Source organism: Simochromis diagramma, unplaced genomic scaffold, assembly GCF_900408965.1.
Source record: "Simochromis diagramma unplaced genomic scaffold, fSimDia1.1 OVJJ01000344.1, whole genome shotgun sequence".
In the NCBI taxonomy this organism is placed as follows: Eukaryota; Metazoa; Chordata; class Actinopteri; order Cichliformes; family Cichlidae; genus Simochromis; species Simochromis diagramma.
In genome coordinates, this window is record NW_024387375.1 from 3,355,962 (window position 1) to 3,377,865 (window position 21,904).

A 21,904-nucleotide genomic window follows, 5' to 3' on the forward strand; every position below is an offset into this window, starting at 1 on the left:
AATTTTTTTTTGACAACTGACACCTGACAATTTTTTGTCTGATACCTGACGATGTCCTAAAATGTACACCGTAGTACTTGTGACATGCATTACGGACTATATTAACTTCTGTGTGGATAATACCATACCTACCAGGACTGTGCGGTGTTTCTCTAACAACAAATCATGGATTACCACAGAAATTAAAGCCGTCCTCAAGCAGAAGAGGAGGGCCTTCAAATCCAGAGACAAAGCCCAGATAGCAAGGAGACATTGAACAGATGTTGATTTTCCATCTGAACCATCAGAATCGTCAGGATTGAAATGTCAACACAAAACCAATGTTGAAACAACATTGAAATACTGATGAAACCTGACACTGACATTGAAATAACATTGATTCACTGTTGTTCTGTCATCGTTGATTGTTGATCTATTTATAGTGACAAGGTGACAACAATCACGTTGAAAAACCATCGATTTATGGTTGAGCGGGAAATTAAAGCTGCTACCACTTGGACTATTCCGCAGCACCCCTATCACATTGGTACATCCCTCCAGGTAACCATTGTCTTGTACAGTAGAGTGGGACATTCGATTTACTCTCAGCGGAATTGACCGGAGAAGGCATCAGTTCATGCACTGCACTGGCCTGCACCACGATTAATATAAGGTAAGAATGAATGAATTTTCTTCTATTCGTTATTTCCACGGTCGCATTTGAATAACAGTAAAAAAAAAAAACTGGTTAATGTACAGTTTCAGACAAAATGTGGGAGCCCGAAATTGTGTCTACTTTCGTCATACAATCCGGCAACAAGTAAACTGCACTGCGAACAAAGTCTATCAACAAAGAAAACATTTTCGTTTCATACTTTTCTGTTATATTCTCTTACAAAACTAGCTTTAACGCTTCGAGGGTTCCTTTGTTCTTGCCGTCGCCTCGGCGCTTGACCCAGACTTTCGCTCTGTAGTTGCTTTTTAGCATAGTACTACAAAAAATTGTAAATCTGTGATATATGATTGATAAACGTAAAGGTAACTGTATAAATGTGTTCAATGACTTTGTTACTTTTAATGATTGGTGAGCACCCGCTTCGATTCGCACTCAATTCAAACTTTACGCTGCACGCTCACCTAACTTTACGCTGCACGCTCACCTAACTTGCGTTTGCACCTTTTGTCCACACGTAAACTGCGTTTAGCATTTACGTGTGGACGAGGAAGACGGAGAAAACGCAGCGTCAAAGGTGTGCGCCTATTTTGACGCCACACTGTGCGCCAAGTTTTTGTCTCGGTGCCATGAATTCCTACAATGGCAGACTTAGACAAAATACTGTTAATTTTATTATCTTCAGTGTTTAAATGCTTACATATACGGGTTTGCTTGTAATTGTTGCCTATATACATTTTAAGCTATTATTTATTATTTAGTTCAATCAATAGATCAAGTTTTGTAGTGACTATGAAATATATTGTAATTATCTGTTTCCTGTTTATCCTAGACAGGGCAAAAAAGGACTCCAAATTAAAAAAAAGATAAAAATGAAAGACTGGTGCATTGTGCAGTTTAGCACTGGTGGTACAGAAATAGTCCCTAGATCATGGATAAATGGGGAGAAATTGCCATGGCCTCCATATCCTCCGTGAGACACATTCAGGATCCACGATGCAGTAAAGAGGAGAGTTCATCCTGGTGCAACATGGCTCACCTATGCACCAGTCCGACTTCTAATAAGCCATGGTGGGTATCATCTGGATTGGTGTTGTATAAATGTAACAATAACAAGTTTTTCGTGTCCTAATTTATGTCTGGCCATACATTGTGTTTGTACTTCCAGACACATTTCACGAAGCAGAACGCAGTCTTCAGAAATATCTAAGTGAACACTGTGATACGTCTGACCTTCAGTCCGAAGCTGAAACTCAGACCAGTCATAAAAGAAAGCACAAGTAAAACTTTTTTTATTTCACAAACATATCTTTGATTGCTAATAATTTATGATCTTGTCTTTTATACATATCTGTGGTGCTTGCATACTGCAATATCACCACATAATATAGTCCAAAAAGTGGAAGCTTGTAAACTTTTTATAAATGCAAAGCTGTGTACACTTGTGCACTTCAAAAATTCCTTGTATACTGTACCTTCTTGCACATCTCCGTTTCCTGTGTGTGTTGTTATAAATCAAACTGTAACTTTAGGAAAAAATATTCCAAAAGCACATTTGTAATTACTTATGACCGTTTTCAACTTTTTATCTTTAGACCAAATCCCCTGTACACATATAGTGACTCAGAGGATGAACAGCCCACCAAAAAACTGTTTCCCCAGGCTCCTCGAGTGAAAATACCAGGTAATAAAATACTGTCTAGTGTCTTTGTACATATCTGTGTGTGACACAAGGAAACGTTTGATAAGTTGTCTGTATTCTTAAATACTTAAAAAAAAAATTATCTTTTTCTGTCAGACCTGACGAGAGCTGTTAACGAACTCCGTGAGGAGGTCAGAGCCATCCGCAATACCGGCTGCAATGAATCTGTAGATGCTGGGGTACTGCCTCTGGATTTGCACTTGCACAACATTGAGGAGCTAAACAATGCAGAGCCAGCTCTTCAATCACAAGAGGCAAATAAGGCAATGGTAAGTATATAAAGGTTATGTACACTTTGTAACTATAAATTGTAATAGCTGTCAGATGTGATTTAAATACATAACAACGGCCTGTTGATTAAACACACAAGCACTTGCATACACATTTAAGACATGAGACACGCTAATTCCATCTCTTAAAATGTGTCTATAGGTGAGACGCTTTGCCTTGATTGGAGCCTGACGCAGCAGTTAGGGGCAAACTCTATGTCCGAGTTTGTCTTTGCACAAGCAGTGCAGAAATGGCTCCGATGCGCCCCAGATCGTTTGGGTGGTGCAGGACGCACATCATGCAAAAAATTACAAACTTCTGTGAATCATATAAACGTAAATAGGGAACTGTCTTTTAATAAAGTATTTAGCAAACGAAACATGCCTATTGACCTTTTTTTGTTTATTTTTTTTTCTCTGTTACATCACATGCAATGCTTTCTTATTTTAGGATATTAATATTGACATGATACATTGTGAGACATTTGTTTTTTTTATAAAGGGTGTCCAATTTAAGGAATAAGTACAATTATGTGTTTAGGTGGTTGAAGTATTGATGGAAACATGCAGTAGTTTAGTATTGGTTAAAATACCTATAAAGAGAGGTAGATTTCCAGTCATGATTTAACTGTTGTTTTAATAAAAAGCAACTGTGCGAAAGAGGTGGAAAATCAACACCATAGCTCAACAGTGTTTCAATATCAGAATCTGACATTGTTTCAATGTCAGCAGTATTAGAAAATATAACGTTGAATCAACGTCAGGTTTCAACATTGATTCAACATCAAAACCTGACGTTGTTTCAACGTTAAAAAAGGGTGCAAGAGTGACGTTAGGTCAACGTCACACTTCAACGTTGATTCAATGACACAGCCTGATATTGACTCAACATTGTTTCAATGTTTCCTTGCTATCTGGGAGAGCAGTTGAAAAGGGTGCAGAGAGAGCTGAGAGTACTTATAAGGAATGGGAAGGACAGCTACAGGCAGAAGATGGAGAACCAGCTTCAGCAAAACAACATTGGCGAAATCTGGAGAGGCCTCAGAACCATCTCGGGCCACAAACTACAGAACTCTCTGCCTGGGAGGGATGTGAGGTGGGCAAATGAACTGAATCATTTCTTCAACAGATTTGATTCATCCATGAGGCAGTCTTCAACATCGGCTGCAGACTCACCCACACCCACTGCTGCTGTTTCACCTCTGACACCTCAGACACTTCACACCTCCTCTACTCACCCTGCTCACTCCTCTCCACCCCCAACAACAGCATCCAATACACACTCAACACAAGGCTACAGCCTGTCTCTCTCAACCACACAGGTTAGGAGGGAACTGAGGAGGATTAAAGGCAAGAAGGCAGCGGGTCCAGATGGCATCAGCTCAAGGGTTGTCAGCTCCTGCGCAGACCAAGTGTGTGGAGTGATGGAGCACATCTTCAATCTGAGCCTGAGGCTGGGGAGAGTCCCACAGCTCTGGAAAACCTCCTGTGTTGTACCAGGGCCAAAGACTTCACGCCCCAAGGACCTCAACAGCTATAGGCCGGTGGCTCTGACATCCCACCTGATGAAGACCCTGGAGCGGCTGGTCCTGGCTCAGCTTTGGCGCCTGGTGAGCTCATCACTGGACCCACTTCAGTTTGCCTACCAGCCTGGCATCGGAGCGGATGACGCCGTCATTCACCTTCTACATTGTTCTCCCTCTCACCTGGAGACCGCTGGGAGCACTGTGAGAATCATGTTCTTTGATTTCTCCAGTGCCTTCAACACCATTCTGCCCACGGTCCTGAAGGACAAGCTGGAAAACACAGGAGTGGACCACTACCTCACTACCTGGATTTTGGACTACCTCACCGACCGACCACAGTATGTGAGAACTCAGGGCTCTGTGTCGGACAGGGTCGTCTGCAGTACGGGGCCCCCACAGGGAACGGTTCTAGCTCCGTTTCTCTTCACCATCTACACTGCAGACTTCTCCCACAACTCCACCCAGTGCTTCCTGCAGAAGTTCTTTGATGAATCTGCAATAGTCGGCCTCATCACTGATGGGGACGACAAGGAGTACAGAGAACTGACCCAAGGCTTTGTGGACGGGTGCCAGCAGAACTACCTCAAGATCAACACTAATAAAACCAAGGAGCTGGTACCTGCTGTGGAGACTCAGGTCTTTTGAAGTTTAGGGCCCAATCCTGAAGACCTTCTATGACTCTGTGGTGGTCTCAGCCATCTTTAAATGGTGTGGGTCGTGAACATTCCGTCAAAGAAACCCTCCGAGTGGTGAACACGAATAGAATAAAGCCGCCCAAAAGAGGCAAATATCGCGGAAGTCAGTTGTCAAAAAAAAAATTGTCAGGTATCAGAAAAAAAATTGTCAGGTGTCAGTTGTCAAAAAAAACCATTGTCAGGTGTCAGACAAAAAATTGTCAGGTGTCAGTTGTCAAAAAAAAAAATTGTCAGGTATCAGAAAAAAAATTGTCAGGTGTCAGTTGTCAAAAAAAGAAGTTGTCAGGTATCAGAAAAAAAATTGTCAGGTGTCAGTTGTCAAAAAAAGAAGTTGTCAGGTGTCAGAAAAAAAATTGTCAGGTGTCAGTTGTCAAAAAAAAAAATTCAGGTATCAGAAAAAAAATTGTCAGGTGTCAGACAAAAAATTGTCAGGTATCAGAAAAAAAATTGTCAGGTGTCAGAAAAAAAGTTGTCAGGTGTCAGAAAAAAATTGTCAGGTGTCAGAAAAAAAGTTGTCAGGTGTCAGAAAAAAAATTGTCAGGTGTCAGTTGTCAAAAAAAAAATTCAGGTATCAGAAAAAAAATTGTCAGGTGTCAGAAAAAAAATTGTCAGGTGTCAGAAAAAAAATTGTCAGGTGTCAGAAAAAAAAATTGTCAGGTGTCAGTTGTCAAAAAAAAATTGTCAGGTATCAGAAAAAAAATTGTCAGTTGTCAAAAAAAAAATTGTCAGGTATCAGAAAAAAAATTGTCAGGTGTCAGTTGTCAAAAAAAAAGTTGTCAGGTATCAGAAAAAAAATTGTCAGGTGTCAGTTGTCAAAAAAAAACATTGTCAGGTGTCAGTTGTCAAAAAAAAAATTGTCAGGTATCAGAAAAAAAAATTGTCAGGTGTCAGTTGTCAAAAAAAGAAGTTGTCAGGTATCAGAAAAAAAATAGTCAGGTGTCAGACAAAAAATTGTCAGGTATCAGACAAAAAATTGTCAGGTATCAGAAAAAAAATTGTCAGGTGTCAGAAAAAAAGTTGTCAGGTGTCAGAAAAAAAATTGTCAGGTGTCAGTTGTCAAAAAAAAAAAAAGTCAGGTATCAGAAAAAAAATTGTCAGGTGTCAGAAAAAAAATTGTCAGGTGTCAGAAAAAAATTGTCAGGTGTCAGTTGTCAAAAAAAAATTGTCAGGTATCAGAAAAAAAATTGTCAGTTGTCAAAAAAAAAATTGTCAGGTATCAGAAAAAAAATTGTCAGGTGTCAGTTGTCAAAAAAAAAGTTGTCAGGTGTCAGAAAAAAAATTGTCAGGTGTCAGAAAAAAAATTGTCAGGTGTCAGTTGTCAAAAAAAAAATTGTCAGGTGTCAGAAAAAAAATTGTCAGGTGTCAGTTGTCAAAAAAAAAAAGTCAGGTATCAGAAAAAAAATTGTCAGGTGTCAGAAAAAAAATTGTCAGGTGTCAGAAAAAAAAAGTTGTCAGGTGTCAGAAAAAAAATTGTCAGGTGTCAGTTGTCAAAAAAAAAATTGTCAGGTATCAGAAAAAAAATTGTCAGTTGTCAAAAAAAAAATTGTCAGGTATCAGAAAAAAAATTGTCAGGTGTCAGTTGTCAAAAAAAAGTTGTCAGGTATCAGAAAAAAAATTGTCAGGTGTCAGAAAAAAAATTGTCAGGTGTCAGTTGTCAAAAAAAAAATTGTCAGGTGTCAGAAAAAAAATTGTCAGGTGTCAGAAAAAAAATTGTCAGGTGTCAGTTGTCAAAAAAAAAATTGTCAGGTATCAGAAAAAAAATTGTCAGGTGTCAGAAAAAAAGTTGTCAGGTGTCAGAAAAAAAATTGTCAGGTGTCAGTTGTCAAAAAAAAAAAAGTCAGGTATCAGAAAAAAAATTGTCAGGTGTCAGAAAAAGAAATTGTCAGGTGTCAGAAAAAAAGTTGTCAGGTGTCAGAAAAAAAATTGTCAGGTGTCAGTTGTCAAAAAAAAATTGTCAGGTATCAGAAAAAAAATTGTCAGGTGTCAGAAAAAAAATTGTCAGTTGTCAAAAAAAAAATTGTCAGGTGTCAGAAAAAAAATTGTCAGGTGTCAGTTGTCAAAAAAAAAAATTCAGGTATCAGAAAAAAATTGTCAGGTGTCAGACAAAAAATTGTCAGGTATCAGAAAAAAAATTGTCAGGTGTCAGACAAAAAATTGTCAGTTGTCAAAAAAAAAAAAATTCAGGTATCAGAAAAAAAATTGTCAGGTGTCAGACAAAAAATTGTCAGGTATCAGAAAAAAAATTGTCAGGTGTCAGAAAAAAAATTGTCAGGTGTCAGAAAAAAAGTTGTCAGGTGTCAGAAAAAAATTGTCAGGTGTCAGTTGTCAAAAAAAATTTTGTCAGGTATCAGAACACAAGGTACCGGAGAGAAAATCTTCCTGCAGGTGGCGCTGTTGTCATGTCCCACCCGAATTGATTTCCAAATACGTCATCAACGTGTGACCGTGGGAGAGCGTAAGGTCATTGACCTCACCGGAGTTTTACCGTGGTTCAGGCTCCTAACGACACAAGGTAAGTTTATCTTTTTCTCCCTTTTGTTCATATTCTTGCCACAGTTGTGTTATATTAAGTTGCAGTTATGTTGTGAAAGTTACGTATCAGAGACGGAAAGCCAGTTTTGTACGAAACCAAATCAGTACTATTTTTGTCTGGCTAATTCATTCTAGCTAGCGACAGTGGTGAAACGTGATTCAAATTTAAACTGTTCAGTAATTGTTTTGTATACATTTCAGCAAATGGACAAGCTGAAAGCTCACGAGCAGCCTGCATCCTTTCTGTCGCTCTTTTTCTTTATTTCTCTTTTCTATATTGCTACTGTCGGGATATTTTTTGATCCCGATATGTTTTTTTCTGTTGTTGTTTTTAGACTTTGCTGCAATATGTCATCTGACGATGATGAAAGGAGTATCCGACTCTGGCTGGTTCCCATGACTGTACCAAAAATACTTTTTTTTTTAATTAAAAAAAGAGCATTAAAAATAAATGACTAAAGTACAACTTATTTATTAACTACTGTTCACCTCTTTCATATCAAAGAAGTGTATTTTTTGCTACACATGTTTTATTTGTGGGCACTGAATAGACGATGCTTTTAGTGTAATTGCCACATAAAAAGATTTAGTACTTTACTGGTTAATTACTTATGTTCAGTGTAAGAGGTGGGTGATCAATTAGACTGTTGTTGTTACACTTAACCTTTCAAGATATGATGATAATAACATTGTTCAACAAAGGCTTAAAACAAAAGGAAATCAGCTGTGCACTGAATTCATATGGGCATAAAATAAGGTAAGTCTGCATTTCAACAGTTTCCATGACAACTCTCTAAAATGACAAAACATGCAGTTTGCATTTAATATAATGTAAGTCTGTGTTGTCTTTTAACAGTGAGAGGCATCTGAGACGAGTTTTAAAACTTCTAGGGTTGAAGCGAAGATGCCCCCAACCACCTTTTACTGAAATCCACAAAGCTGTGGAGGTAAGCGTTAAAACATCAGTGCAAAAAATATATATTTTCCTGAAGTCTGTGTCATGAGCTATTGTAGAAACAATAAATGTTATTTTCTGTAGTTATTTTAAAAAAAAAAAACATTCAATTGTCTGTTTGTTTGTTTTTTAGAGTGAGATGAAACAGTGGTCTCCTGAACAAGGAATCAGGGCAATGGTAAAGCGGGTAAGGGATGTCAGAGGAGTGCGGCCTTGTTACAGGTTGGTTAAATAGTGTGTATATAATCAAGTATTCTCTTGTTTTACTGTTGAGCTCAGAGTAAAATCTATTGTTACTGTAGAGACGATGTTGCTAATATAATGAGGTATATGGATGCAAGTGGTCTTCAGAGGAGATCTCCTGGAAAGAAGAAAATTCCCCGTCGGAATTACATCAGCCGTGGTCCAAATGACACATGGCACATTGATGGTATTTATTTTATCTTTTCAATTAACCTTCCAAACATGTTTTGATGGTACTTCTGTTGAAACAAATTGTAATTATTATTTGTTGTTTCATATAGGCAATGATAAACTGAAGTTCTTTGGAATGTGGATACATTTGGGGATTGATGGGTAGGTTTGAATATGGCATTCGCTACTTAATTTATTATATTCAGTGATAGTACAAAGTTGCTTCAAGATAAGGATGTGCGGTAAACTGAGGTGTTATCTCTCCTGAGTAGTCTAGGGCAGGGATGGGCAAGTCCAGGCCTCGTGGGCCGGTGTCCTGCAGGTTTTAGATGTGTCCTTGATCCACAGCTGATTCAAATGGCTAAATTACCCTCACAACATGTTTTGTAGTTCTCCAGAGGCCTGGTAATGAACTAATCATTTTATTCAAGTGTGTTTACCCAGGGTAATATCTAAAACATGCAGGACACTGGCCCTCGAGGTCTGGATTTGGCCAAGCCTGGTCTAAGGGACCAAGATAAAGTATGAATAGTGAAGGAGGATTCAAGATGGCGGTTTTTAAAAGGCTTATTTCCTGCTAGTCTTAAAGTTCCATTTCAGACTGGCAGTTAATTTCAGGGAGGGCCAAGACCAACACAACAAACAAAACATCCCTGATATAAAGTAAACAGAATTTAACTCCAAAGAAAATAAAATGTACAATTTACGATAACCTACCTAACCAACACATAAACAGGAGAATACAAGGGATTACAAAACAAAAGGCAGCTCTCCCCTCGCGTCAGTCTGAACACAGTCAAGAGTCACATTCAATTCCAAAGGCATGTAAGCCTACACAACTATGGCAGTCAAAATGGCCGGAGGAACCAGAAACAACGCCTAGACATAATACAATGGAAAACCAGCATACTCTTGGGGAATGTAACAAAAACCAAACATAGTGCCAAAACATGATTAAATCATATGTACAAGTGGCCACTTTTCTGTTTCTTTCTTTTCAGATTTTCCAGGAAGGTTCTATGGCTAAAGGTGGGCACATCCAACCGCAAACAAAACTTTGTGGCCAGATACTTCTTTGAGGCTGTTCAAGAACAGGGTGGTATGCAATATACTAAAAAATGGGGGGTTAAAAAAGATTACATTTTGTTAATAAATTTATTTTTTCATCATTCACTAATTATCTTCAGTTTGTGTCTTTAGGCTGTCCTCAAATGATTCGGGGGGACAGAGGAAAGGAGAACCTTGTTGTGGGTCAAATGCAGATGGCATTTCAAATGCGAGATCTTGGGAATCAGGCATGGAGGTGCTTCAGAATGGGGACATCAGTGCACAACCAGGTATGTCTTTAAGCTGGTAAATGACTATTTCTAAAGTAACAACCTGACAACAAAACTGATAATGTCATGTTTCTGTTGTTTAGAGAGCTGAATGTTTCAACAGTATTTTAAAGCGGAGATGGATTAAGAAATGGCTGACAACATTTAAGGTAAAGCAAATCTTTCACCTGTAAAACCTATTAACAAAGACTAGCCATCCAAATTTCGTTAAACATACGATGGATTAGTTTATCTGAAAACACAAGGCCAGAATCTGTGTTTATGTACATCTGTACCTTTTCACTAATGAAATTCTCACCTTCACAACTTGTGTCTTTTTCAAAACAACATGCGTAGGCCATGATGGAGTCTGGGATCCTTGAACTGGACAATCCTGTGCACATGTAAGTCAATATTTTTAGACATGAAAAATAATCAAGCAGCAGTATGAAAGTATGTGGTCTAGGAATGCCTTTGTTTTTTTGAGTACTGATTAAAATTTAGCTTTTACTTATTCTACCTCAAAGAAGCAGATGAACATATTAATTTTTTAATTCTCCTTTTTCATAGCAACTGCTTGCAGTACTCACACTTGCCACTGCTTCAAAGAGACTTAAAAACGGAGCAAACAGTTTGGAACACCCATGACATCCGCAAGCAACGCAATGCACCTGGTCCATTTGGGAAACCCGACCTTCTGTTTACCTCACCACCTCCTGGTATGTCATTTGAAAGCCTGTGGGGTTTTATTTTTTTGTTTGTTTTTTAACTTTCATTAGTTTACTTTTACTTTGATATAGCACTCTTCACAGGATAAAAACCACAAAGTGGCTTCACAATAATATAAAACAGATAAACATAAAACAGCACAATCGAACATACAGAATAAATACAATCAAGGAAACGTAATGATGGAGGCAGAGCATTCCATGACCTGGGAGCCACCGCTTTGGAAGATCTATTGCCTCTGGTCTTCTGGTGGGACTACTAACAGCCATTGATTAGATGATCACAGGCTGGGAGAGGGAGCGTGGGGTTCTATAAGATCAGAAATTAAGGCAGGAGCTTCACGATTCGGAGCATTGAAAGTCATTACTAAAATTTTAAAATGAATTTTCTAAAATATACTGGAAGCCAGTGTAATGAGCGTAAAACTGTTATAATGTGCTTTCTCTTTTGTGTCTTCCGAAGAAGCCTACTTGTAGTACAATAAGAGATTTCTGAATTTCTACTGTCAATACTAAAATGGCTTCATATTGACACCTTTAACTAAAAATTAATCTAAATGTTTGAGTGATATTTCCATCTTTAAGTTTCTGTAATAACATCTGTAAACACTGACTGCTTCTTATACAGGTTCTAGAACAGCTTTGTCATTATTCATTTATTTTTAACATTCAAAGTGAACATCTTTTCAATATTGTCTTTCATTCGCAGGATATGGCAATGTGCTGCACATAGTTGACCCAGACCTTTTAGACTATGCCAAGCAATTAATCTGTTGAGAGGGAAGAGCCTTCACTGGTAGCAAACCAGGAATTCAGAGACATGTGCAAGAACATTTTAGAAAACAGCCAGTTTCCATGCACACCTGATGGTTGCCTTGCTGCATACCTCATGCTAGTCCAAGAGCTCACAACTGCCATGAACAGAAATGCAGTTCCTACACCTTCTACGTTTGCCGAGGCAAATGACATATACATCTTTCTGAAGAGAGAGAGGATGGAAGGTGCACCAGTAAACATTTCCAATGACCAATAAAATCATACAACAGTGTTTGTTAACATTTATTTATCCTTGTTTAAAATCAACAGGTAATTTGAAAACTGTCTGACCAACAAAATGTACAATAAAATGTTGAAATACAATTGACAAGGTGCCATCTTTCATAATGATTCAGTGTTTCATTTATCACAACTTTTGTTAACAATAATGTAGAACATAATTCACATTGAAAGACTTTTGAACTGCAGACTGTAGCAACATTACCACTTGTAGCCATATCGGCTCGTAAGATCAAGGCCTGACTTGAGAAACTTAACAACATCAGATGCGGAAGGCCTTGAGTCTGGGTCATAGCTCACCAAACCACCAAGAAAACTGTTTTTGTCACTGAGATGTGATAGGGCATGTGGTGGGGTTTTGGTGGCCATTAGTGCAGCCAGTTCTCTTAGTTTTTTAACCATCCACGGAGCGGAACCCGTCAGGATCTCCAGATATGTGGCTCCGAGGGACCACATGTCTGTCTGGAACGAGGCCTCTTCAAACATCAGTATGCATTCAGGGGCCATGTAAAGATATGTGCCACCAGCTGGACCAGTAGCCTGGGCAGTGAACTTACTCCCTTGACGAAGCATCACAGTGCCTCTTATGTTTGCCATGCCCCAGTCTGTCAGGACTGCCTTCTTAGAAGGGTGGTGAACCTATAAGGTATACATATGAGAACTTACCAGGTTGTCTAAAATTTCACAAATGTTATCAAAAATGTCATTCCAAAGACCACAGCTCATAATTGGGGGAAAAAAAAAAAACCCTCAAAGCTTTTAGCACCCAGATCACCCAATCACTGCAGATTTATTCTGAGATTGTTTATTATACCCAACATTAAAATTAACAGATTGGTTAATGATCCAACCCAGTTTTATAGTCCTGTGCATTTTTTTAATCCCCATTCCACTTAAGCAAGTGGTACAGACTAATAAAATAATAGAAACTTTCAGTTTGTAAAGCCTAAACTTACAACATGTTTGGGAATTTTGTAGGTGTGCAAGAACCAACATATTTAAGAAAAATTGGACTATTAAAGAAACAATGTAAGGCTTCTTACTTTAAAAAAAAATCCTTTATATGAATATGCCAGAAAAGTTTCTCGTTGTTCAAATGTAGTGTTTAATAGACTGAAGAGAATAAAGTTAAATAAATAATATACTATTTTTATTTTGATCTTCAAAAACAAAGTGGAGAAAAAGAAAAATACAGTATGGCTTACCATGACATTTGCTGGCTTTATATCCTGGTGAATGATTCTCTGTGCATGGATGTACTCTACTGCCATGGATAAGTCCAGTGATATGAAACCGGCATCATCCCCTTCAAGCTATCAAGACAATATATAATATTAATAAAACAATGCGTAGCCAGGTGTGACAATCTAACATGTCTACCACTGGAAATGTATTACTTCAAATAGGATTAGTATTCAAATGCAATTGCCATTTCAATTTCAATAAATTACAATGGGACCTAAGACCAACAAAGTAAATGTTTGGCAGTGACCATCAAAAAGCCCTGATTGCAGTCCTCTTGCGAAACTGTAAGCAGAGGTGAATGGTGTGTGTGAGCAAGGTGGCCAACAAATCTGACTCAGTTACACCAGTCCTGTCTGGAGGACTGGACAGAAATTCCTGAAAAATATTGTAAGAATATTGTAGAAGAAAACCTAAAATGTATGAACCTCATCCAAGTAAAAAAAAGCAATTCTACCAAAACAGTAAGGGAGCTTATTATTAAAAATTTAAGATTATTCTTTTACTAAGTTGATACTTTTCTGGCATTTGACAATTAAAGATCATTTTGGTAATTCTAAATGGTGGAAAACATGAGAGAAAAAAAAAGGAATCAGTCTTTTTATATGTTGTACACAAAGATGGTTTCAAGTACATATTTAAACAAATGCCAGCAATAAAAAGTTCTTTTTTAATATGAGGGTATTAAGATTATTCACATCTACCTAAATGTATTAAACATAAAATTATGAGTATTGGTACCTTCACCAAGCAGCTGTCTGTGTGAAGCACTTGCTGCAGGGTTGCGCAATGAATGTATTCAGCTGCCAACAAAAAGCAGGACTCAGTGCGGGCAACTGCCATGAGTCTGACGATGTTGGGGTTAGACAGTCTCCTAATAAAACAGAAACATGTCCGAATAAAAAAAACAAAATAGAGGCATATTATGTTACAGCTTGAGGAAGAATCGATTTTGACAATGAAAAAAAAAAAAAAGTGTGTCAAAGTTCTTACAGTGAAACATTTATCTCATGATGAATGTCGCTGTCCTCCATCCCTTGTTGGCCACACATGATCCTTTTAACAGCTGCTGGAGTACCATGAAAAGAACCTCTATTTTCTTTGCAGTTAAAAAAATTAACTTGCAAGCATTACCAAAAAATTTAATAAAGTGTTGGATTACCATTTTCAAGGTCTTTTTTAAGCTGCTCGTAAGCTTTCAGCTTGTCCATTTGCTGAAATGTATACAAAACAATTACTGAACAGTTTAAATTTGAATCACGTTTCACCACTGTCGCTAGCTAGAATGAATTAGCCAGACAAAAATAGTACTGATTTGGTTTCGTACAAAACTGGCTTTCCGTCTCTGATATGTAACTTTCACAACATAACTGCAACTTAATATAACACAACTGTGGCAAGAATATGAACAAAAGGGAGAAAAAGATAAACTTACCTTGTGTCGTTAGGAGCCTGAACCACGGTAAAACTCCGGTGAGGTCAATGACCTTACGCTCTCCCACGGTCACACGTTGATGACGTATTTGGAAATCAATTCGGGTGGGACATGACAACAGCGCCACCTGCAGGAAGATTTTCTCTCTGGTACCTTGTGTTCTGACACCTGACAATTTTTTTTCTGACACCTGACAATTTTTTTTCTGACACCTGACAAACTTTTTTTCTGATACCTGACTCTTTTTTTTTTTGACAACTGACACCTGACAATTTTTTTTCTGATACCTGACAACTTTTTTTTTTGACAACTGACACCTGACAATTTTTTTTCTGACACCTGACAATTTTTTTTTGACACCTGACAATTTTTTTTCTGACACCTGACAATTTTTTTTCTGACACCTGACAACTTTTTTTTTGACAACTGACACCTGACAATTTTTTGTCTGACACCTGACAATTTTTTTTTTGACAACTGACACCTGACAATTTTTTTTCTGACACCTGACGATGTCCTAAAATGTACACCGTACACAAGGCTGTCGATGTCCTCTCCGTGGTCGTCACAGTTCACCTCCCACACAGTAGACTCAAAACAATCCTTAAGAGCCTCCTCGCTCTCCTCCGACCATCTCTGCACTGTGCGCGTGGCTGGTGGCTCCCTGTGCACTAAGGGCTCATACACATGGACAAGGTGCACCAGGGTGTGATCAGATCTGCCCAGGGGAGGTAGAGGTGATGAACTGTATGCCTCTTCAGCACTGGCATACAGTAAGTCCAGTGTTTTATTGTCTCTGGTTGGGCATGTCACATACTGGGTGGGCAGCGTGGAGTCCAGTGAGACATGATTAAAGTCTCCTGATATTAAAAGATAAGATAAGATAAGATAGAACTTTATTAATCCCTCAGGTGGGTTCCTCTGGGAAATTCGTTTTCCAAAAAAAGCACAGCACCGACAGAAGTTACAGAGTTACAGAATATTATATATATATATATATATATATATATATACATACACACACACACACACATACACACACATATATAAATACAGAGACAAATATAAATAAAATATACGAAGGGGATAAATAGAATAAATAGGAATAAAAATAAAAATACAAGTGAATTGCACATTTCAAGTATTGAGGTCTATTGCACTGTTGACTATTTACAAAAAGTATTGCACAAGGTATTGTACAGTGAGGTGAAGAGGCACTACGGCTTAGTTGTTCCCCCCTCCTTTGTCCTCCTGTTTCCCCTCCCTCTCCCCTCCAGAGAGGAGTTAAACAGTTTGATGGCGTGTGGGACAAAGGAGTTTTTAAGTCTGTTAGTTCTTGTCTTGGGGAGAAGCAACCTGTCACTGAACAGACTCTTCTGGTTGTTAATGGCCGTGTGCAGAGGATGCCCAGCATTGTTCATAATGTCCATCAGTTTCTTTAATGTCCTTTTCTCTGCCACTGTCACCAGAGTGTCCAGCTTCATGCCGACCACAGAGCTAGCCTTCCTGATCAGTTTCTCCAGCCTGGATGAGTCCTTCTTTGCTGTGCTGCTCCCCCAGCACACCACAGCATAGAAAAGTACTCCAGCAACCACTGACTGGTAAAACATCCTCAGGAGCTTCCTGCAGATGTTAAAAGACCTCCTCCCCCTCTATCTGAACCGGCAGTGGACCTTCACTGGACCTCCCGAAGTCCACAACCAGTTCCTTAGTCTTTGAGGTGTTGAGTTGCAGGTGGTTTGTGTGACTCCATGCGACAAAGTTCCTCACCAGACTTCTGTACTCCTCTTCCTGATCATCCCAGATACACCCCATGATGGCCGTGTCATCTGCAAACTTCCGAATATGGCATAATTCAGAGTTGTAGCAGAAGTCAGAGGTGTACAGGGTGAAGAGAAGAGGGGACAGCACAGTTCCCTGTGGTGCTCCTGTGCTGCTGACCACAGTGTCAGATGTGATGTCCTTCAGCCTGACGTACTGTGGTCGGTCGGTGAGGTAGTCGGAGATCCAAGCCACCAGGCAGGGGTCCACCTCCATCCTGTTCAGTTTTTCCTGAAGCATACAGGGCCGGATGGTATTAAAGGCACTGGAAAAGTCAAGAAACAGGATCCTGACCGTGCCTTTTCCCCCATCCAGGTGTGAGTGGGCTCTGTGTAGGAGGTACAGGATGGCATCCTCTACTCCGACACCCGCCTTGTATCCTTGTATGCAAACTGTAGTGGGTCCTGGGCATGTTGTACCTGTGGTCGGAGGAGGTTGAGGAAGAGCCGCTCTAGAGTTCAGCTCATTGGGCCGGTTCCTTTTGGGGACCGGGACGACGCAGGATGTCTTCCATAGGGCGGGCACTCTCCCCAGTCGCAGACTGAGATTGAAGACTTGTTGTAGCGGCTCCCCAAGTTCAGCAGCACACGCCTTTAGCATCCTAGGACACACCTTGTCTGGGCCTGCTGCCTTTCTGGGGCGAAGCTTCCTCAGTTGTCTCCTGACCTGATCCACTGTGACACTGGGAGATGTTTGGGAGGAGGGGGGGGGATGTCTTGCTGCTGAGAGAGGGATTGGAGGAGGGGGGTGTCATGGTGTCAGGAAGGGGGGGAAGCGAGGGAGGTAGGAGAGTGGGGAGAGGACTCTGTAGTGAAGGTGAGGGTGAGGGTGGGGGGGTTGTGGGCTGGTCAAACCTGTTGAAGAAGTTGTTGAGTTCGTTTGCCTTCTCCACAGTCCCCCCCACTGTGCTTTTCTTGGTGTTGTGGCCTGTGATGGTTTTCACACCATTCTAGACCTCCCTCATATTGTTCCTCTCCAACTTCTGCTCCACCTTCCTCCTGTAGGTGTCCTTTGCTTCCCTCAGGCAGCGTTTCACCTCCCGCTGTGCTGCTTTCATCTCCTCCTTCACTTTGCTCCTGAAAGCCTTCTTCTTCATGTTGAGGACAGCTTTGACTTCCTGTGTTACCCACGGTTTGTTATTAGGATAACACCGTACCGTCTTAGCAGGGGCGACTGTGTCCACACAAAAGTTGAGGGAGTCTGTAAGACAGTGTGTCGCCCCCTCTATGTCCTCACCATGTTGGCTCAGGAGCACATCCCAGTCTGTGGTGTCATAGCAGTCTCTCAGAGCATCCTCCTTTTCTGGGGTCCATCTCCGGATGGAGCGCGTTGTGACAGGCTGCCTTTGGACGAGGGGTGTGTATTGTGTTAGGATGCCTGGGTCGTTGACCCAGGGGTTTTGAGTTTATTATATTATTTATACTTTCTAGTCTTTGGTTTCTTTGAGTTCTGTCTTATAGTTTATGTCTCTGTCTTCTCTAGCTGCTCTGTCTCCCCTGTCAGCTGTATCCCCTTGTCTAGTTCGCGTCTCTGTGTGTCCTTAGTGGCTATATCCCCGTGTCCAGTCAGTGTCTGTGTCTGCCCTGGTCCCACGTCTCTGTTCCCTCTGTTGCAGTGCGTGCGAGTCTGTGTCTTTGTTCAGTTTGTGTTATGTGTTTCCTGTTTTACTTTGAAAGTCCATGTCTGATGTTAATGTGTCTGGTTTTGCTTCCCCTTGTCTCGTTAGGCCTGATTTGCCCCAGCTGTGTTTCCCTCCTGTTACCCATTCCCTGATTGCTCCCTCTGTGTATTTAAGCCCTGTGTTTCTCTGTGTCTGGGTCGCGATCTACCGTTTTCTTAGCTGTGTGTTCTGTCATTCCTCCGGTGTAAGTTTATTTTGATTTTTCCAGTTATGTTATATTTGAGTTTAACATTAAAGTTGTTTTGAGTTCACATCTGTTTCCGGAGTCTGCACCTTGGGTCCTATTCCTGCCTGCACACAGCCACACCTAACAGAAGATCGCGACCAGAACATGGACCCAGCAGACTCCGTGTGGTATCAGCGACCCGCAGTTTCTGCCTTCCTCAAGGAGATCGTGAGGGAGGAAGCTGAGCATGCCCAGTAGCTCCAGTCACCCTTTTATGGGTCACGTTTGGCTTTGGGAGGGCCCCGCAGCCTCCAAACTGCCATGGCTACGGCCGCGCCAGCGTCTATGCCTCGGGCGATCAGGTTGAGCACGTGCTCCTTCTCTCCAGTCGCTACACCTCTGCCTTCACCCCTGGATTACCAGTCCGACAAGAGAGTTAAGCGGCGGAGGAAGAGAGATTATGTGACACCGGACGTTAGACTCACTCCGCTGCAGTCCTTCGCTCTGTTTTTGGGTCTGCCACATTCTGAGCTTCACAAACTCTCTGCTTCCGCATCGCAGCCCGGTCCTTTGGAGGATTCGCAGCCCAGTTCGCCACCTCCCACTTCCCGGAGGAGGCGACGCTCACACCGTCACCACTCTTTTTCTGCGGAGCAACTCCCGGTGGTGAGTTGTGATTGCTGTCGTTCCTCGGAGCTGGAAAAAAACAATCATATGAACACTGCTAAGACTGAGACTATTAAGACTGTTAGACGTGGTGGTGGTAGGAAGTTAAAAAACGTTTTAGAAGAGTCTGTGTTTGCTGAGCCTGCTCCTTCGCACCATTGTGTTTCTGCTCCCAGGGCAGCTCAGGCCCAGCATTCCCCTGCACCTGTTTCAGTGCTTCAGGTGAGGGAGGCTGAGGTCCAGCTGGTCCCTGCTCAGGTGTCTAGGCTGGCTGAGCCTCTGCCTGTCGCTGCACCCGTACCAGCTCCTCGGGTGGGGACTGCAGCTGCCCAGCCGTTGACTGTGCCTGTCCCGGCTCCCAGGGTGAGGATGACCGGGAACCAGTTAGCTCCTGCACCCGTACCTTCTCCTCGGGTGGGAGTGGCTGGTGTCCGGCAGGTACTTGCACCTGTTTCTGACCTCGCTGGAGGCTCAGGTGAGCCCGTCCAGCAGTTTTCTGTAGGATCTGTAGGCTCAGACAACCTAGTCCAACCATCTGCTAATCCACCACCTCACCCGCCATTACTGCCATCATTACAACAGTCAATACAACTTAAACTTCTCTCCATAGCTCAGACATTAGCTCACCTATCGGCTCAGTCACCTGCTCAGTTACCGCCTCAGTTGTTTGCTTCAGCCACCTGTCTCCGCTGGAGGGTCCGAGGAACCGCTTCAGCAACCTGTCTCCGCTGGAGGGTCCGAGGAATCGCTTCAGCCGTCTCTTCCTGCTGGAGGATCCGAGGGGCCAGTTCAGCCTCCTGTCTCTGCTGGAGGGTCCGAGGGGCCCGTTCAGCCACCTGTCTCCGCTGGAGGGTCCGAGGAACCGCTTCAGCCACCTGTCTCCGCTGGAGGGTCCGAGGAATCGCTTCAGCCGTCTCTTCCTGCTGGAGGATCCGAGGGGCCAGTTCAGCCTCCTGTCTCTGCTGGAGGGTCCGAGGGGCCCGTTCAGCCACCTGTCTCTGCTGGAGGGTCCGAGGGGCCCGTTCAGCCACCTGTCTCCGCTGGAGGGTCCGAGGAACTGCTTCAGCCACCTGTCTCCGCTGGAGGGTCCGAGGAATCGCTTCAGCCGTCTCTTCCTGCTGGAGGATCCGAGGGGCCCGTTCAGCCACCTGTCTCCGCTGGAGGGTCCGAGGAACCGCTTCAGCCACCTGTCTCCGCTGGAGGGTCCGAGGAATCGCTTCAGCCGTCTCTTCCTGCTGGAGGATCCGAGGGGCCCGTTCAGCCACCTGTCTCCGCTGGAGGGTCCGAGGAACCGCTTCAGCCGTCTCTTCCTGCTGGGGGATCCGAGGGGCCCGTTCAGCCACCTGTCTCCGCTGGAGGGTCCGAGGAACCGCTTCAGCCACCTGTCTCCGCTGGAGGGTCCGAGGAACCGCTTCAGCCACCTGTCTCCGCTGGAGGGTCCGAGGAATCGCTTCAGCCGTCTCTTCCTGCTGAAGGGCCCGAGGAACCGCTTCAGCCGCCATTAGCCTCTGCCTTGGCTACGCCTGGTCCAGCTTCTGCCTCGGCTTCTGCTACACCTGGTCCGGCCTCCGAGTCTGCAGCTCCGCCTGGTCCGGCCTCCGAGTCTGCAGCTCCGCCTGGTCCGGCCTCCGAGTCTGCAGCTCCGCCTGCCCCTGAGGTCTCCAATCTGTCTGTTCCCTTTGTAGTGCCTGCATGTGAGGGCCGCCCCCCTGACCTGCCCGGGTTTGGACTGTTGTGCCGTTAGCCTCCGGGCCGGCCCCCCTGACCTTTTTTGAGACTATTGCCTGGGCCTCTGCGCCTTTCGTGAGCTCTTTTGTTTGTTTGCTTTTGGACTATGCCTGGGCCTTGGTGCTGTTGTTTTGGACTTTGTTCCTGTGTTTTGTTCTGTTGCTTTCCAGGCTCCGTTGTTTGTTCTTTTTTTTTTTTTTGTTTCTGGCTCCTTGTTTGGTTTGTTTCGAGCCCTCCATCCTGTTTCCCCCGCCGCCCACCCTGGTTGGGTTGTTTTTTTTTGGGTTTTTTTGATGTTTTGGTTTGGGCTGTCTGGAAGCCAGCCCTTAAGGGGGGGGTACTGTTAGGATGCCTGGGTCGTTGACCCAGGGGTTTTGAGTTTATTATATTATTTATACTTTCTAGTCTTTGGTTTCTTTGAGTTCTGTCTTATAGTTTATGTCTCTGTCTTCTCTAGCTGCTCTGTCTCCCCTGTCAGCTGTATCCCCTTGTCTAGTTCGCGTCTCTGTGTGTCCTTAGTGGCTATATCCCCGTGTCCAGTCAGTGTCTGTGTCTGCCCTGGTCCCACGTCTCTGTTCCCTCTGTTGCAGTGCGTGCGAGTCTGTGTCTTTGTTCAGTTTGTGTTATGTGTTTCCTGTTTTACTTTGAAAGTCCATGTCTGATGTTAATGTGTCTGGTTTTGCTTCCCCTTGTCTCGTTAGGCCTGATTTGCCCCAGCTGTGTTTCCCTCCTGTTACCCATTCCCTGATTGCTCCCTCTGTGTATTTAAGCCCTGTGTTTCTCTGTGTCTGTGTCGCGATCTACCGTTTATTTTGCTGTGTGTTTTGCCTGTCCACCGGTGTTAGTTTATTTTTGACATTTTCCAGTTATGCCATGTTTGCGTTCAGCATTAAAGCTGTTTTTGTTTAAGTTCTGTCTCCGGAGTCTGCACCTTGGGTCCTTTTCCTGTCTGCACACAGCCACACCTAACAGTATTGTGGGTGTAGGTAAACCAGGTTGTGGTCTGACTTCCCTAGTGGGGGGAGGGGGGTGGCTCTGTATGCATCTCTCACATTAGCATACAGTAGGTCAATTGTCCTGTTGCTCCTTGTGGGACAATTCACAAACTGGTGAAAAGCAGCCAGAGTAGAATCCAGTGTGGCATGATTAAAGTCTCCAGATATAATAATGAAAGCCTTGGGGTTTTGTGTCTGAAGTCTTGCTGTGACTGTGTGTATTTTCTCACAGGCAGCTGTTGCGTCAGCCCTCGGAGGGATGTAAACACACACACAGATCACATGACTGAACTCCCGAGGTAGATAATATGGCCGCAAGCTAACA

General features: G+C 42.5%; 2 protein-coding genes and 1 long non-coding RNA gene across 4 annotated transcripts; 2 read left to right on the plus strand and 1 right to left on the minus strand.

Moving 5' to 3' along the window:
* Positions 1 to 428: 428 nt before the first annotated feature.
* LOC120720000 lies at positions 429 to 3,041 on the plus strand. Its single transcript, XR_005692769.1, has 4 exons — positions 429 to 1,932; positions 2,248 to 2,336; positions 2,451 to 2,623; positions 2,787 to 3,041. It is a non-coding gene; the product is annotated as an uncharacterized LOC120720000 (long non-coding RNA).
* Positions 3,042 to 7,212: 4,171 nt separating this feature from the next.
* On the plus strand, positions 7,213 to 11,566 carry LOC120719942. The gene is made up of 12 exons (XM_040009503.1): positions 7,213 to 7,356; positions 7,712 to 7,749; positions 8,049 to 8,133; positions 8,233 to 8,323; positions 8,465 to 8,553; positions 8,634 to 8,761; positions 8,856 to 8,907; positions 9,747 to 9,844; positions 9,946 to 10,082; positions 10,419 to 10,465; positions 10,632 to 10,780; positions 11,499 to 11,566. Exons 2-12 carry the CDS (start codon positions 7,725 to 7,727, stop codon positions 11,564 to 11,566), a joined length of 969 nt encoding a protein of 322 aa, XP_039865437.1. The 5' UTR covers positions 7,213 to 7,356; positions 7,712 to 7,724.
* A 400-nt stretch (positions 11,567 to 11,966) lies between these two features.
* LOC120719400 (mitogen-activated protein kinase kinase kinase 2-like) lies at positions 11,967 to 14,728 on the minus strand. Of its 2 annotated transcripts, none has more exons than XM_040008539.1 (6): positions 14,523 to 14,728; positions 14,250 to 14,301; positions 14,081 to 14,153; positions 13,829 to 13,961; positions 13,051 to 13,158; positions 11,967 to 12,484 (listed from the first exon to the last, which is right to left on the minus strand). In XM_040008539.1, exons 2-6 carry the CDS (start codon positions 14,296 to 14,298, stop codon positions 12,047 to 12,049), a joined length of 801 nt encoding a protein of 266 aa, XP_039864473.1. In that variant the 5' UTR covers positions 14,299 to 14,301; positions 14,523 to 14,728; the 3' UTR covers positions 11,967 to 12,046. The 2 variants fall into 2 exon arrangements, with proteins under 2 accessions (XP_039864473.1, XP_039864472.1); XM_040008538.1 differs by having other exon boundaries at positions 14,081 to 14,156.
* Positions 14,729 to 21,904: the final 7,176 nt, after the last annotated feature.